This window comes from Ictidomys tridecemlineatus, chromosome 7 (assembly GCF_052094955.1).
Source record: "Ictidomys tridecemlineatus isolate mIctTri1 chromosome 7, mIctTri1.hap1, whole genome shotgun sequence".
In the NCBI taxonomy this organism is placed as follows: domain Eukaryota; kingdom Metazoa; phylum Chordata; class Mammalia; order Rodentia; family Sciuridae; genus Ictidomys; species Ictidomys tridecemlineatus.
Window position 1 is genome coordinate 99,385,876 of NC_135483.1, and position 17,845 is coordinate 99,403,720.

The 17,845-nt window shown below is 38.7% G+C and overlaps 1 protein-coding gene across 1 annotated transcript in view; it reads right to left on the minus strand.

Annotated features, from left to right (window-relative positions):
* Clasp1 (cytoplasmic linker associated protein 1) overlaps positions 1-17,845 on the minus strand; it is a 269,130-nt gene that overhangs the window by 96,955 nt on the left and 154,330 nt on the right. The window contains exons 12-20 of the mRNA XM_040294156.2: positions 16,723-16,868; positions 15,726-15,861; positions 13,766-13,836; positions 12,691-12,750; positions 10,496-10,573; positions 8,972-9,139; positions 8,339-8,388; positions 7,373-7,543; positions 5,038-5,061 (exon numbers count right to left, since the gene is read on the minus strand). Coding sequence (XP_040150090.1) covers positions 5,038-5,061; positions 7,373-7,543; positions 8,339-8,388; positions 8,972-9,139; positions 10,496-10,573; positions 12,691-12,750; positions 13,766-13,836; positions 15,726-15,861; positions 16,723-16,868 — 904 coding nt within the window. The remainder of the gene's footprint in view (positions 1-5,037; positions 5,062-7,372; positions 7,544-8,338; positions 8,389-8,971; positions 9,140-10,495; positions 10,574-12,690; positions 12,751-13,765; positions 13,837-15,725; positions 15,862-16,722; positions 16,869-17,845) is intronic.

The following is a 17,845-nucleotide window of genomic DNA, read 5'->3' on the forward strand; positions in this document are numbered from 1 at the left end:
ATAGACAGTTTTCTTTTTTTCCCACTAGTGCACCTTTCATGGCTATATGATCCTTCGACAATTCTGGCTTCACGTCACCTTGGGTGAGGTAAGGTCTTGTCTCCTGTCTGCCTCAGTGATTCACAATCCTAAGTATGTCCTCAGAGCAACCTTAAATTAATTTAAGCTTGTCACACCACTTTGTGGCCCTCTTGCATGTGAACCTTTCTTAATTGTTTTGGAAATACAGCTGTGCAGTTTAAAAGACCTCTGCTGTGCTGTACTTTAAAGAAAGAGGTGGGTTTTTTTGGTTTGATTTCCACTCTGTTGGGCTGGCAATATTACTATAAGGGCCTGAATATGTTTTAAGAAATGATTTACAATGCTCTGGGGTTCTAGGAAGAACAAAGTCTACTAAATAACTGCAAAAACCAGTAAGAATATACTTCAGCTCTATAATGTGATCTATTAAGTGACACAGACAGAAGAAAGAAGACAGATGTGAAAGAAGAAATAACAGCATAGTAAGAGCAATAAAAATAAGAGATAAATAACTACAAAACAAAGAAAAATTCTAGAGGGAAGAACAAGAGATGCACTAACAAACCAACATGACCAGAGAAAAGCAACAAATGACCAGAAAAACAAAAGAACTGCAGGAGAGCAAAGCCTTCAACATCCCTGGAATAAACAAGTGTTTCTATCTCGCAGCTTTTTAATACTGATACTAAGGATTCCATTCGATCCCACTGTCAATTCTTCTAGAAAGGATTCCAAAATGGGAACTGAAACCTGGGTACTAGGTTTAACTTGTAGGCATAGATTATCGTCAGGTTAACCTTAGGCAACTGGAAAACCACTAGATGGCTTCATGTCAGTGGGCTTTTTGTCAGGTTTCAAAAATTTCAAGGCTGGGGTTGTGGCTCAGTGGTACAGCAATCGCCTAGCACAGATCGAGGCCCTGAACTCGATCCTCAGCACCACATAAAAATAAACAAATAAAATAAACATATTGTGTCCAACTAACAACTTAAATATTTAAAAAAAATTTTTTCAGCAAATTCCCAATTTACGATTTATAAAAATTAAAAGGTTTTCTTAAGTAAATCTCTTATTCTAATTACATTAGGACACCTTGGCATACGTATGTTGGTTTTATACCTCATTGCCTAGAGACACAATTAAACCAACCTCAACTCAAATATAGCATTTTAATAGAACCAAATGTGAAAACTTGATCAATTATACATTTTTTAAAAAATTTTCGTCCTTTTTTTTTTTTTTAACACAATACCTTTATTTTTATGTGGTGCTGAGGATCGAACCCGGGCCCCACCCGTGCTAGGCAAGTGCTTTACCACTGAGCCACAATCCCAGCACATCAATTATACATTTTACTACCTGTACTAACTACTACCCTCAAAGAAAACTTTAATACTTTCTTTAAAAAAAATTTGTTTTTTAGTTATGGATGGACACAATATCTTTGTTTTTATGCGGTGCTGAGGATCGAACCCAGCACCTCACACATGCTAAGTGAGTGCTCTTCCTCTTGAGCCACCACCGCAGCCTTTCTTTAATTCTTTAAGAAGAAAAATGTAAAACAATCTTACCACTCTTTTACTTCTATATTTAGAAATATGCATTTTTTCCATTGTCTATAAAGGCCAATTACTTAAACTTCAGAGTTCTTGAATAAACAGACAGCAATACCAAATGTTAAGGTTTAACTGAACTAAAATGTAAGGTTTGTTTCCTGAAGAGCAGATGAGTTATATATTTTTATATAAATTAACTTTCACTTAACCTCAATTATTAAGTTAAGCTTTGACTTTGCATTTTTTTGCCATATCTATCCATACATTTTCTCATGAGCAACATAATAGACAATACAAATGCCTTCTTCATCCCAGTTTTCAAAACTAATGAACATAGTGAAAGATAACCTAGAAATAAACTGTCCAAAAATTTACTTTTTGTAAAGAAATAAAAATTCTTCTTAATAAATTGTAACTATTAGAAGGTTCCTTGTTGTGTATAATAAATAATTCCTAAAAATATTTTTGTTTCTAGCTGGGTGTGATGGCACACATCTATAATTACAGATTTGTGGGAGGCTGAGGCAGGAGGTTTGTTAATTCAAGGCTAGCTTGAGCAACTTAGCAAGATCCTGCCTCAATATTAAATATATAGGCACACGTGTTTTTTTCCCCCTCAGTCACTATATTGAAGTTGCCAAAATACAAATGTATTGCCTGAACTTTTATTTATTTTTTACTTTCTTTTTTTGCCCACACTATTAATTTAGAGCATCCAACTACTACTGATTCAAAATCCTCTGACTCACACTGCTGAAAGATCATCTCTTCTTGCCTCTGAGGTAAAAAATAAAATGGGCCCAGGGCTGGAGGTGCTGCAAAGTGTTGGAGCACTGGGCTGGGGATGTGGCTCAAGCGGTAGCGCGCTTGCCTGGCATACGTGCGGCCCGGGTTCGATTCTCAGCACCACATACAAGCAAAGATGTTGTATCCGCCAATAACTAAAAAATAAATATTAAAAAATCCTCTCTCACTCTCTCTTTAAAAAAAAAAAAAAAAGTGTTGGAGCACTTGCATTAGCATGTGCAAGGTTCAATTCCAGCACCAAAAAGAAAAAATCCCAGAAGGATTCTGAAAATGCTCATAAGGCCCCAGGTGACTATCACTGTGTTTTTTTCCTAACTACTGGTGGATGGCTTTTCTAAGCATCATCAGCTAAGTTTACACAAAAGGAACAGTAATACCCCTGTAAGCATCAAGGTAACAGGTTGGCCAGGGACACCTGTCCTGTCCCACTCTCATCATGCAGGACTTAGACTGCCTGCGGTGCTCCAGGTGTTGAACACTCCCTGCACTCCTTCTATAAGGCTCTCTAGTGTCTGATTCTGCACTCTCTTAAAAATTAAGAGCCCTTAGGTCATTCCATTATTTTTCCTCCTAGAGGCAGGACCAGAGAGAGAGTGTGGGTCTTTTGCACAACAATTATTTAGAGGGCAATTCTGACCTTACTTAGGAATGTTAAACTGATGAGAAGAAAAAAATATTTTAAAAATTCCAAGGGCTAGGTTGGATAACAGGCTGATTACAATTCTGTGCAAAGACATCAAACATCCAGATATTCTGGGAAAAAATATATATATAATGTCTTTCCTTTCCTTTCCACTTATATTATTCTACTCCTCCTCTAATTTCCAGCTAGGTAGAATGAGGAAGCACTCAGGATTGTTTCTTGGATTTTGGATCCCCCCCCCCCTTAATGCATGATTGTTTCCATGGGAAGGAGAAATAAAAAAGTTACTCATATCAGCTGAACCAATGAAGAAAATAACCACTCAGCTTTACAACCACACCCAGCCTCAGCCTTTTGCTATGACAAATGAGGTTCTCATTTGGTCAGAGGTTTCAATGCCCAAAGAAAATGTTTCCTTTCTCAAACTTGTCCAACACCAAGAGTCAACAGTGAGGCTTGCTGGAAGTTCAGATTCTCTCAATCCTTCCAAACTTAATCAGCATCCTGAGAAGCAAACATCCAAGACTGTTTCTTTTTTTGCAAGCACCAGATAATCTTTATATTTGAGATACATTATCTTGAGACTGTGTTCAGCTTTAAAAAAAAAAAAAAAACCTCCTACTTTTTCCCCTTAGGAACTATAGATTTATTTTTATTCCTTTTTTTAATATTTATTTTTTAGTTATAGTTGGACACAATAACTTTATTTTTTTTTATGTGGTGCTGAGGATCGAACCTAGGGCCTCACACATGCTAGATGAGCACTCTTATCACTGAGCTACAATCCTAGCGGAACTATAGATTTAAAAACTAGAATTTCACACAAACTAAAACTCAGTTCACTTTGTATGCTAGCTCTTTACAGCATCTTAATAATGCATGAAAATGAACTAACTAGTTCCAGTTGTTGTCATTATCCTAGAGGCTGGCAGGTCTGAGCCACTCTTCTACTTTATTTATTTATTGAGCTGGTGTCTCACTATATTGCTCAGATTGATCTTGAACTCTTGGGCTCAAACGATCCTCCTGCTTCAGCCTCTGAAGTAGCTGGGACTATAGACATGTGCCACCATATCTGGCAGAGTCACAATCATAAGCAGAGAAGGCACCTCTAAATTTCAGTTTTTTGAAGTACTATATGCTTTCCATCCGGAAATTCTGGAAAATGATGCTCCTGTCTAACACTGCTAATCAGATCGGTACAGGCTGGAATGGCTATATCTAAAGTTCAACAGGCAATGCAAAAAATCAGAAAGAGCTTCTTGGCAGTGACTAAAAGGAAAATCCAGTGGCTTTTGACATGCCCACTGCTTTCACCATGCCGCATCCTTGATGTGTACCATAGAAAACAGCATGGAAGGCAATTAGTTCATGGTCCACGAGCAGATGGATGACAGTAAATGAATGAATGGGCCATGAGTCAGTGACACACCAAAAATGGCATCATGTAATTCAGCAATATCTTTAGGAGGGGAAGAGTATTTTGTAAAATTTCTTTATACCATCTGGTATATATATATATATATATATATATATTTTTTTTTACCAGCCTTTAACCAAATAATTAACATGAAAATTTATATTCAAAAAAGGAAAGGCAAATCCTGAGAGGCCCACATAGAAGCACAAAAGGAAAGAAAAGGAAAAAAAGCTAAGGTGGTACATTAGGAATAATAAACCCTGAGACAGGCAGCCCACAAGGACAGCAGCACACCACAGGACGTCACTGCTCCTCCCCAGAGTGCGGACTCAGCGTTAAAAAACCACATAAAGCAAACTTCAGTGCCAAATTCACATGAACAAAGACTGAACAAGAAAGGAGGAGGAGAACTAGGTAGAAAGAGGGCAAATCCCAGGGGAAACAGAATGAAGAAGGGGGTAGGGGGAGACAGCGTGCAACAGCTCATGCAGGGACCTCGGTGAGGACAAGTGGGCACCGGGCAACACTCGGTGAGAACAGAGGGCCAGAGAAAGTGAGACACACCTCAATCACAGAAACAAACCGCTTACCCTCCGCTTTAGTGGTAGTACCATCTTTATGCAAATTAAAAAACAAGGGAAGGGATAACAGGGAACAGTTAGTAACATTCAAGAAATTAAAAAAGCAGAATGTTATTAGCTACTAAAAAAAGCAAAAGTACAAGTTAAAACAAAATCAAAAGGGAAACAAGTTCAACAGCAAAGCAGAGTTTCTAAAGCAAGTAAGTGCACCTATGACAGAAACTAGTTGAGCATGGTGTAGTGGCTTTGCCTTTGGAAAACAGCACACAAAGGGGCAACCGAGGGTCGTGCCACAGTTGGAAGAGTGGTTGTCTTTTTTTGTTTGAGTCAATCCTCATTGTCTTAAGAGTTCCTCTTCCTTGAAGAAAGTACCAGCAGAAGGGGTGGCGGGAGCAGAACAGACTAAAAGGACTAAAGAGCCACCCACAGGGCGGAGGCAGTAGGAAGCAACAAGAAGCCGAGAAGCCGGCTCTAGCAACGCCTAGTCCAACTACACGCCCAGCAGCAGCAGCTGAGAGCTCAGTACCTGCATCCAGGCCTACGTACTCCAAGTCTTCCCTCAGGGGTCTGGACTCTAGAAGTTTGGAAAAGGATCATCAGCTTTAGTGCTACACTTGTGCAGAGACGTCTGGGTCAGCTATGCAGTAACTGTAACAAATTCTCCGTAGGACTGTGTTTTACTCAGTTTTCCGTGTGTTTTGGTTTTGTTTCAGGATATAAATAAGGAAAGCAGAGGGAGGGTTCTCAGGAAACCAAGAGAGTCTGAGTCCTGCAGTCTTGTCTGCAGTCAGCACTGAGTGCAGGGCTTGTCCCCAGTGGTTCTGAAGGTCAGTTCTCTGTCAAAGATCTGGGGGCTTTTCACTAGCATTGGGGGAAGCCTGCCCAGTCCACATCCAAACACCCAAATAGGCACAAAAAAACAAGACTATGAAGGATGCTAAAGGCTGGTTTTACTTATGTTTTCCCAGCAATGAAACAAATGCTAATTATAAATAGATCAAATGAATTTAAATATTAAGAGGTCAATACCTGAAAGACTGAACTAAAATTGTAACTAATTCACCATAGGAGGAAAGAGCTGTGACTTCACCCTTCCTCAACGATGACACATCATCAGAACATTGTAACATTTCCACATAATGGTGCAATAGTTAAAGCGGTAAAAAAGAGTTCTTACTGGGAACATGTGTATCAGGTGCTTCCGTAGGAAAAAAACAAGACTGACTGACATGTGCTCTAGGATATATATCTTTCAACTTAATGACATTCCTGTCACAATCCCACTTTCACCTATCTTATAGGATGACAGTTTGCAAAGAAACTTCATATAATTTTTATAGATCCCTATTTTATATTTGAGTCAGGTGACCAGTATTAAGAGCAATTAATGGTTAGGGAGATAGACTTGAAGATTCATGGGCTTGTGCAAGGTCTCAGGGCTAACAAACAGCAGTCCCGGGGACCTTCTCTAGGTGTGTGTCCTCACACTGTGCTTCTCACTCATGTTTCAGAACTTTAGTTTTAGAACTGACTTTGGAATTCATTAGTGGGCTACATATGTAACTCCATTTCAGTATTTCAAGTTTAAATTTTATTAATTTCCTTAATATTCAAAGTGGATGTGCTCAGATTTTGGGTGGAATGATTTGGCTTTTACAAAAATACAATAAACCATCAGTCTTAAACCAAGTGAGTGTTAAGGGTTTGCTGAAAAAAAAAGAGTAACTGACCCACCACTAAGTCAGGTATTGAAAATGTGTTAAAATAATTTTAAATAATTTTTTAAAACCTTTTCAGGTGATCATTGAAGTACAGGTGTGCTCCTCCCAGGTGACGTGAGAAAGGACAATACTTATTGATGCAGACGTGGCTATGCTGGTTAACAAGGATGTCACATTCTTTGAGTCTGCCTGTTACTCCCCCACTCTGAGGGATGCCTAGCTATAGAAACAGTGTCTGGTAAGTCCCTCACTGAGCCCTTTGCCTCCAACAGTGCCAGGAGGGGGAAAAGTCAGCTTTGGCAATATGAGCGTGGCTGAGCACTGGTTGGGCTGGCCGTGGAGAATGAGGGACTGAACTGAGGGAAGCCTGTGTGCACTCAGGGCCAGCATAGCCTGCAAGGACTATGTCCTTCAGTACTAAAGGGGATGATGCTCCAGAGAAAGGAAACACTCGACAAAGGGTGGCTGGGGACCAGTACCAGGTATAGTTACTGTCTCTTAAATATCAATCCTGCAACAGGGGAGTCTTCCTTCCATTATGGTGTCTTGCAATTTGCTAAGAGGTGAGGATCATTTTGGACACCAGAACAGGAGGTGAAGAGTGGGTAGGGGGATCTGGTTACCTAAAGATGCATAGGACCCTGGAGGCAAAGCCGCTGCAGAACTGAAGGGTGTCGTGCCTGAAGACGAGGAGACTTTAGATTTGGCACTGGCAGCTGCGTTCACATCGATGTCACTTCGAGATCGCTGGAGGGATCCAGTTGTTGATACAGATTTGGTGCTAACTGTAGAAGCTTTGGTAGTGAAGGAGAAAATGTTAGTAAGGATGACAGAGAATTTCAAATATATATTTCTTAAAAACCTGATGCTCCTTTGCTTTTCTTGAAAACGAATACCAATTTGTAATAAATGCTGGAGTCTGTGGAACTGACCTGGAGTTTCCTTGCCCCGAAGATAAGGGTTCAGACAATGCCAAAGAAAACCAAAAGTGATCTCTATTGTCACCTATATGTTATACCTGCTTTTTAGTAACTGTAAATCCAAAGAAATGACCCATATTTCTGGTTACTATGAGAAGAAATGATACAATGAAAAACTGGTCCCATCTGGCCAGCCTCCTCATGTTGTGGCATGAAGGCACAGGACCTACAGAGGCTCTCCCCTTGCAGGAAATATCCTCCTCTCCGACCTCTAGCAGCTATTCCACTGCTGCCACACAGGGGGCTCGTCTTCCTTCCACTTTGGTGTCCTGCAATTTGCTAAGAGGTGAGGATCATCTTGTCACCAGTAGCTCTCACTCTCTTATCACATGAGCTGACAGAAGAGCAGCACTATTTGTGGCAGCATAGAAATACTGGAGGGAAGCAAGAAGAAATGGTCACAGCCTAATTTCTGCCTGTTAAGCCATCCTCACAATGAGAGTGGATCTCTACTGAGGATAGTCAGGGCAGAGGACAGAGTGGCACTTGACTCAGACCCAAGAGCAGGCCACAACCTTCTGCACTGAAGCACTGTCTCTAGAATATGAGCACCCCCCAGTGGCTGGGAATTGACCTCCTGTGGCCTCCTGTGGACACTGTTCCTCTTACCTCTAGATGTGGTGCTGCCAGTTGGGCTTCTTTTGGCAGAGAGCGGCCGACTAAAAAGAAAAGCAAATACATTTATTGTCAAGGGTGGACCTTATCTGCAGTCACACAAATATAAACAATAACAGGAAATAATGATAATAAAGAATTATATCAGAGTTTTCAGAATTATTCAGGCAATTGAGACCATAATTTTATAAACTGCATTTCTTAAACTGAAAATCTTTAGCACTATATTTTGGAATATCTTTCAAACATAGCAAAACTGTAATTGAGATGGAAATTAGAAATAAAGAACAAAGATGATGATATAGTAAGTGTCATGTTTTAAATAACCAGTCTTCCCAAACTTGTCTCCAAGTTAACACTTTCAAGTTCTTGGAAGACTCTCTGAGTGGTTCACACTACTCTATAATTCATATACCTTATTCTAAAACTGTATTCTAGAATGCCATATAAATTTAACTGAAAATCACTTATGATAGAAGCCAAGGCTTCCTGTTTCTTACCTATCTCCATGACATCTAACCTAGAACCAGAATTCACCTGAAGTCAGAGGGAATTTTAACAGGCATACACGTGAATTTATGTTTCCATGAGCAAACTTTTAAATGTAAGCAAAGCTAAGTTCCTTACTTGAGACTCTCCTGAGAGCTGGAAGATGAACGATCAGACTGGGGCAGAGACACTATGCTGTCCGAGTTCTTCAAATGGGACTGCAGGGCTTTCTGGTAGGAGGACTCCAGAGTATGGTATAAGTGCTCTGCTTCTCTGCTGAAGTGACCATGGAAGCCCCAGTAACATCTAGGGAAAGCACACAAATACCTGGTCTGGTTTGTGAATCCTAACAGGTAGGTCTTCCTTCTACAAGATATTCTTGAGGACTCAACCTGCCTGCTAATAGGAATGCAGGGTATAAGGAAAAGGGGACAAGCCAAGAAGGCCTTGCAGGAACCCTGGCCTCCCAGCTTAGGAGCCTTTCAGCACTGGGTAAGTTACTTAAGCTCTTTGAACCTCAGTCTCATTTATAAGATGGGAATTAAAGGATCTAACTTCCAAGACTGGGAGCCTTGGGGAAGACAGAGCTAAATTACAACCATATGCAGAACACAGAACAGACTCCTTAATGGGAGCATTTATAAATATAATTTAACACTCCTTGATTTGAGATATTTTCAACTGTCTTAAGTAACAAAAACAAAAGAAAAATGAAAAAGAAAAATGTTAAAGGGTACTTTACTTAAAATCTGTATTATGATTAAAGGACTATGTAAAAACTAGGAGTGGGAGAATATGAGGATAAGATATATAGCATTATCAGATAGATCATTAAACAAATTATGTCACTTGTTTTAGCAGGAATCATTCACTTCAGAATTATAATAAACTCAGAAATAAGGAAACATAATTTAACTGTGAGGGCAGTCAAAATGTAGTAAGAAACTGGAGCAAAAAGTATTCTTGTAGCTAAGGAAAACTATAATGTTCCAGGCAAGTGAGATGAGACACAACCTGTGTCAATTAGAACAGATGGTCAACTATGGAAGTATGGAAAAATAATCACAGGTGCAAAACCAGCAGTAATCACCTGTGCACAGCCCAAGAGTGTCTCTCCCTCCCAGCCCCAACCCCTATCTGAGTGCTGGGGATGAATCCCAGAGCCTTAACATGCCAGACAATCCCTCTGCTGCTGAACCACAGCCCCAGCCCTAAGTGAATTAAGTCTGAATAGCAAACTTCTGGTATTTACAGTCACAAGGCAAAACCGCTTCCAGGGAGGCTCAAGACTCAGGGGGCTATGGCCAAATGACTGGAACATACTCGGTCCTAATGTCACAACCACCTCCAACAAAGATGCGATCACAATGAAAAAGGCCTGTGATTGTGATTTTTCATAAATCAATAAAGCATGTTGGCTCATGACATACTTTTAACTGAAATGAGCAAATTCTGTTGCCTACCTCTCAGTCCGGTTTATACTAAAAAATTACTCAGCCAAACTACTAAATAAAAAAAACCAAGATAAATATTCTGAAATGGCCTTTTCGGGAGCATATTTAAACATTATGACTAAGGAAGTACATTCAAGTATATTCATGGGTTTATTCAGCAAGGAAATGCATACAACATACGTGAAATGTAAAAGTAGATAAAACTTACTTCCTGGCTTCTATTCTTGCTTCAGAATCAGCATCATGGATTCCCTTCTTTATTGTTTCAGCTAATACTGATATGTGTCTAGATATTTAGAAAAGAAAGTAATAACAATCATAAACACATGACTTTATGTAGATGAAGACAGGTGTGTGAAACAACTTCAAAATAGGAACACAGTGTCACTGTGCCAAGGTCAACTAACCTGCTGCCCAGAAGATCAGACACTCTTCCAGGGTCTTAATTTTTAATTATGGCCCAATACCCCATCCCCAACTCCACCCCAGCCTCCCCTGGGGACTGGAATTACCCCGCTTTCTTCTGTGAGTTTTTAGAACACAGCTGGCTTTTTTCACTTAGCTCAATCTTTTATGAATTCAAACAACAAAATCCTGCCCTTCCATGGTCACAGCTAGTTTCAAAACAAATTATGAGATGGATCATAACAATCCTAGCAGTGAAATAAGGAGGCTATCTATACCACTTTTCTATAATGAAACAATGTTCTCTTTTCAGGTTCCATTACTATTTAATATGGTTAGGTTATCTATTGTTGTCTTTGTTTTCTAGTACTGGGAATGAACCCAGGGGTACTATACCACAGAGCTACAACCTTAATATTATTTATTTATTTATTTATTTATTTATTTTTATGTTTTTGAGAAAGGGTCTCATTAAATAGCCCAGGCTGGCCTCCTGCCTCCAACTCCCAAGTTGCTGGAATTACAGATAAGTACCACTGTGCCTGGCTTTTTTACTTTTCTAAGAGATGAGTCTCGGTAAGTTGCCGAGGCTAGGTTCAAACTTGAGATCCTTTTTCTTCAGCCTTCTGAGTAGCTGGGATTATAGGCATGCACCACTTTGCCTAGTTTAACAATAATAATTTTTAAAAAAATTCTCTCTTTTAATATATATATATTTTTAGTTGTAGTTGGACACAATACCTTTATTTCACTTATTTATTTTTATGTGGTGCTGAGGATCGAACCCAGGGTCTCCCAAATGCGAGGCGAGTGTTCTACCGCTGAGCCACAACCCCTGCCCGAGAATAATTTTTAAAAATCTCTTTAGTTGTTTTTTACTCTAGTTGTAAAGAAATCAACAACATATTACTAAATATTTAACCAAGTTTTAAGACAAGGGAAATGACTGGTGTGAAGAGTCTCAACAATATCGCACAACAAAGACTAGTGGCTAATTTGATCAGCACTTCAAAGTCCTTGCCTCATTCTTTTGAAAAATATTTAGCAGTCACCTGCTAAGTCAGGTTCTAAGTGCTAAGAGGAAAATGAACACACACATTTTATCCTGCCCTCCTGCCCCACAGTGAATCCCTCATTTCACTTTCCATCTCTGAATTATATAAAACCATCACCCACTAAAGAGGATACAATGCTCATGGGATTAAAGAGCAAGGGAATATTTTTAACTGTATGACTATCCTCTGCATTACAAGGGTTTTCAGATGAAATTTCACCTCTGGAAAGTTTGACTTTGTTTCACCTCTGACCAGGTGAATCAATATGGAATGGGACTCGTATTACTTAAAATTCCACTGTTAATCAAATATTTACTATGCTGCAAGTTCTTCTGAAACCATATGATACAACATTAAAAACACAGGGCACAATCTCATTTACTATCTCCAAATATAAGACACCCAATGAGAGGCACCCAAACTTGACAGGAATGAAGGAATCGCAAAATCAATAGAGACATACTTCAAGAATTATGTGACAATCTTGCTTTTTAAAATTATGGTGATATAACACCATTGTATATCAACCTGAGTAAAGAGAACTGCTGTCAAATAGAAAACTTTCAAATTAGTGATATTTCTTTTAGTACCTAAAAGGTACACCCTGCCTAGAGACAGCATTAAATCTCTATCTCCCTGGAACTGACACGTTTGTTGCTGCGCAGCAGCCTCAGCAAAGCATTGTGGTGGCTTGGTAGTTCTAGTCATCACTAGTGCTCATTTGCCCCCATCTCTGGGCATGTGAATATTTCAATCAACGACATTTCCCAAAAGGTTCTCCAAATATGTGTTACACACATCTGTGGTAACAACCATAGTAATGCAAGTGAATCCTTCAATTCCTTCATTCCTTAGAGAAGGTGGCTTGGACCACTTTATATGGCATTCAATTTCAAGATTCAATCCAAAGGGAAGAACATTTGCAAAGCAGGCAGATGCTCACCTTTCCAGTGAATGTGTCTGCCATTCTTGTAGAAGCAAATCTAAAAATTCAAAACAGCGCCTGAAAGGTGTTAAGAATTACAGAACTTAGTTACATGTGTGTCAGTGAAAAGCAAACAGCGTTTTTCCTTAAATGGCCCAATAATACCTTTTTTTCTTTTTCTTTTTTGGTACCAGGGACTGAACCTGGGGGTACACTGACTTACATCCTCTGCACCCCACCCTCCTTTTTTAATTTTGAGAAAGGTCTCCCTAGGTTTCTCAGCCTGGCCTTCAACTCACAATCTCCTGCCCTAGCCTTCTGAGTTACTGGGATTACCCAATATTACTTTCCATAGTAAGGTCCTTCTAATATTTACGATTAGAAAAAGTAGAACATAAAGAAGAATCGGGACTAAACACCAAAGCATATGAATGTGAAGAAGCACTGATGGTGTCCACAGGAAGACGGGGACAGGACACAGACTTTCCCTCCAATGAGAAGGCTAAGCTTTATGGCAATATTAGCAAAAGGGTCCAGCGTCATTACTTGTTTTCATACTGCCCTAAATAATGTATTAATACAGAATGTGCCCATTTACAAAAGGTAAACACATGTTACAGAGCTGGGGGACTGGTCTTCCCATTAATTTTACAGATTGCCTTGGGAAAAAACAAAGGAGAAAATACCCTGAAAAACTAAGTTCCCTCCAAGATTTCCTGTTGGGGTCCTAGGTAGTACTTGAAATAATTGGGATATTATACTGATATTTATACTGCCTTTACTCAGGGAATGGACGGGGGGAGATCAAAGACACAGAGGAACTATCTCAGAAAAAGGTGTACAGGGGTCCTCTCCCTGCCCCTCTCTACTACTGCCTCCCCCAACACACTCAGACACACACACACAAATTAGAGGCTGTCCAAACTCACTTTCCAATATGTTCCTATCTTGATCCTTCAATCAAAGCAGTTGCTGCAATGATCTTAAATGCTATTAAACGTTTCAAATATAAGATTTAACCACGGAAGGAGATTTGAGAGTTGGTTTTGGTTTTTAAATAATTTAAATTTAACAAAAAACACTAAAAATTTACCTTCTAACTGCAACAGACTTAGAGGTACAGTTGCTTGTTATAACAGGTATTAGTCTAGGGATGTGTGTGTGCTGTGGAGAAAAATGAAAATCAGGTTAAAAAAACTGAGATAAATTTGTAAATACAAAAACAGAACAGAACACAATTAAGAGAAATCTGTCCTTCCCAACCTATTTATAGCACAAATATATTCAGATTAACATGTCATCAAATTTAAAAAGAAAATTAAAATTTCACTGGCATGTCAAAGGCCATCACATTGTTAGCTCTTGGCTCTTGACAGAGCCAAGAGCTAACAATGTAATAATATATAAATCAGACTAAAATCAAAACAATCATTGGCATGAGGTCTAAGTAATCTAAACAGCAGAGATCTGAGTAGGTTTAAAAGGAGTCTTTACAGCTCAGGCTAAGGCAAGAGGATTGCAAGTTTAAAGCCAGCCTCAGCAATTGAGTGAGGCCCTAAGCAACTCAGTGAGACCCTGTCTCAAAATGAAATACAAAAAAGACTAGGGAAGTGGCTCAGTGGCTGGGCGCCCCTGGGTTCAATCCCCAGTAGCAAGAAAAAAAAAAAAAAGGGATTCTTCATGTCAATATATTCTGAAACATTGTTTCAGACTCTCCCCTCCACCCCCACTGGGGATTGAACCAGGGCATCTCACATGTTAGGCAAGCACCCTACCACTGAGCCACACTTCGAATTCCTAGCCCTTTTCAAATTTTATTGAAGATGGGATCTTGCAGATTTACTAAGGCTAGCCTCCAACTTGCAATCCTCCTGTCTCAGCCTACCAAGTAGCTGGGATTACAGGTGTGCACCATCACACCCTGCTTACTCTGACATGGTTTCAAGAAAATGTACAATAATGATTTTGGGTTTACTATTTGAAGTAGGCAGCACAAACAAGAATAGTAAGAACTAAAACTAATGATAAGTAACCCACAGTAGTCAAGAACATTCTGAATAGGGTTATTCCGCATCATGAAGCCCTAAGGTTTCAAGAGTTGCCTCTTGGGAGAAACTGAAACTTAAAAATGGGAAGTAGGTAATATCTAGCAATTAGAGAAATGCAAATCAAAACTACTGTAAGATTTCCTCTCACTCCAGTCAGAATGGCAATTATCAAGAATACAAGCAACAAAAAATGTTGGCAAAGATGTGGGGGGAAAATGTACAATCCTATGTTGCTACTGGGCCTGCAAACTGGTGCAACTCTTATGGAAAGCAGTATAGAAATTCCTCAGAAAACCTGGAATGGAAGCTCCATTTGATACAGCTATCCCACTCCTCAGTTTACACCTAAAGGAAGTAAAATAAGCATACTACAGTGATACAGCCACATCAATGTTTATAGCAGCTCAATTCACAATTTCAAACTATGGAAACAACCTAGAAGCCCTTCAACGAATAAATGGATAAAGAAAATGTGGCATACACACAAACACACACACACACATGAAATATTAATCAGTCTTAAAAATGAATGAAATATGGATGGAGCTCGAGAGTATTGTGCTAAGCCAAATAAGCCAATCCCCAAAAAACAAAGGCCAAATGTTTACTCTGATATGTGGATGCTAATTCACAATAAGGGGAAGGGGACACTAGGGAAAAATAGTGTACTTTGGATTAGGCAGAGGGGGGAGAAGGGAGGGGAGGGAGCATGGGGTTAGAAAGGGTAGTAGAATGAACTGGACATTATTACCCTATGTGCATATACGATTACATGACCGGTGTGATTCTACATCATGTACAATCAAAAGAATGAGAAGTTATATTTCATTTATATATGATATGTCAAAATGCATTCTATTGTCAGGTATAACTAATTAGAACAAATTAAAAAGTAAGTACAAAAAATATATATAATCACTCCAATGAGAAATGTCTCTATTATTTCTTAAAATTATCAATATTTACTGATTGCATATTTTACATCTAGCCTTACGATATACTTACCCGAATGATTAATCTAACAGCTACAACACCAGAAGTGGCCATAATTTTGGCACTGTTTGGAATTAAATTAAATATAGTTGGCATAATGGCTTCAGCTCCATGGTCAAATTTATTTCCTAGAACCGATGACAGATGCCTATAGCAAGAAATGAACACTGTATTGTAGTTATACTTCTTATTAACAGCGAAGTACATAAACTTCTTAATACTTAAAGGCCTTCATTTAAAGTTACTATGGATAAAGGACAACAATAAAAGTACAATACGTTAAAAAATAATTCTAAATGTACATGTAGAGAACTTGGCAAATAGCCTTTAACCCAAGAGTTTTTCTTAATCATTTTCAACCAAGTCTTAAAATAGCAAAAAAGAAATTAATCATATGCCAATAAAGCAAATATGAAAATCTCCCTTGCCCCTTTTATATTTAACCTAAAATTCATGCTTCAATATATGCCTGCCTCCCGCAAATTTAAACAACTATAAATAACTATTCAAACAACTCTTGGCTATGGTGTTGATAATCTGACAGTTTCTTAACACAGTTTGGCATAGGATAAGATGTTACTGCAGCACCTGCCTTAACTTTAACTTTGTAGTTTTAATACTCTTTTACAAACAAACTTTCTGATAATTACACTCTATCCTGTCAGCAAAATAAATAAATCAATCAATGAGACATCTGAGAAACATAATTCTGTAAAATCTCATTTTTTCTACATTAATATTATATTATTAATATAAATAACGGCTTCAAGTTTAAGATAGAGGCTTCAGAGATAGGTCACTGAGTAAAGTTTAAAATCAGTCACTCTTTACATCATTGGGCAGAAAATACTGCAAAGCTTAAACAGAAGTGTTAAATGGTAAGGGTCTTGGAGATAAGTCAGAGGTTATGTTAAAGTGACCCAGATGACATGGGTAAGGAACCATTTCTGAAGCTCTATGATGAGCCTATTTTATGGCGTGTGAGAACAGGGAGCATTACGATCCTTACCCCAACGTGATACAAGCCTCTCGCACTACCTGAGACCGCAGATCCTTAGCAGAGAGTTTAAAGGCTCCGTCCAAAAGACGCAGATGTTGAAAGAAGTTATCATACTCAGCAGCACCAGCCAAAAGTAAAGATCTAATCTTTTTTAGCTAAGGGACAGAAAAAAGTTAGGAACATACAAAATCTGTGTAAGACATATTTAACACAGAATACACAAAACAGAAGCCTTCATTAAAGTTCAACTGATACAGAAATAACTTTTACAAGAGAATTCAACAAGTTAAATATTGCCTCATACATTGAACAAATCTACATATCACAAGATCAAATATTTTTTAAATGCAGTATGTACCAAATATATTCTAATTAATATCTTTAATTTCTACAAAGTGGGCTTTCTTTTTTGGTATTGGGAATTGAACCCAGGGTGCTTTACCACTGAGCTACATTTCCAATCCTTTTTATTTACTGTTTAAAATTTTGAGACAGGGTCTCACTCAGTTGCCCAGGCTGGCCTCAAACTTGCAATAATCTTCTTGCCTCAGGCTCCTGAGTTGCTAGTATTATATATAGCATTATATCTATCTATCTATCTATCTAGATGGTCACATTTTGTGACCATCTACAAACTGTATTTTGGGAAATATCTTAGTATATTTATAGATTCTAAGATACTAATGATAACTAACATTAATTTTGGCTTATAAAAAGCCCCTCCTAAATTTACTATCTCCTACATCCCACTCCAACTGTCATTTATTTAATGAATCAAAGAGAAGCATGGGGGCTGGGGGTACATCTTAGTGGTAGAGCAGTTGCCTAGTACATGCAAGGCCCTGGGATCCATTCCCAGTACAGGGGTGGGAGCAGGGGAGGTAAAAGAAAACGAGAGAAGCATTCCTACAGTATTTTTATATTGTCCTCCAATGCATCTTCATTAACTGGTTGGTCTGAATGTGAAACAGAATACAATAGCAATTTTACCACCTCTTGCCTTGCCAACCATGCAGTGTAAAAACAGTTTTGTGCAGAGACGGCATGCCCTCACTTAAATGTTGAGCCACATACTTTTCATGAATCCACCTTTTAAAACAGAGGAGGTATAACTTTCTAGCATGTGATAGGA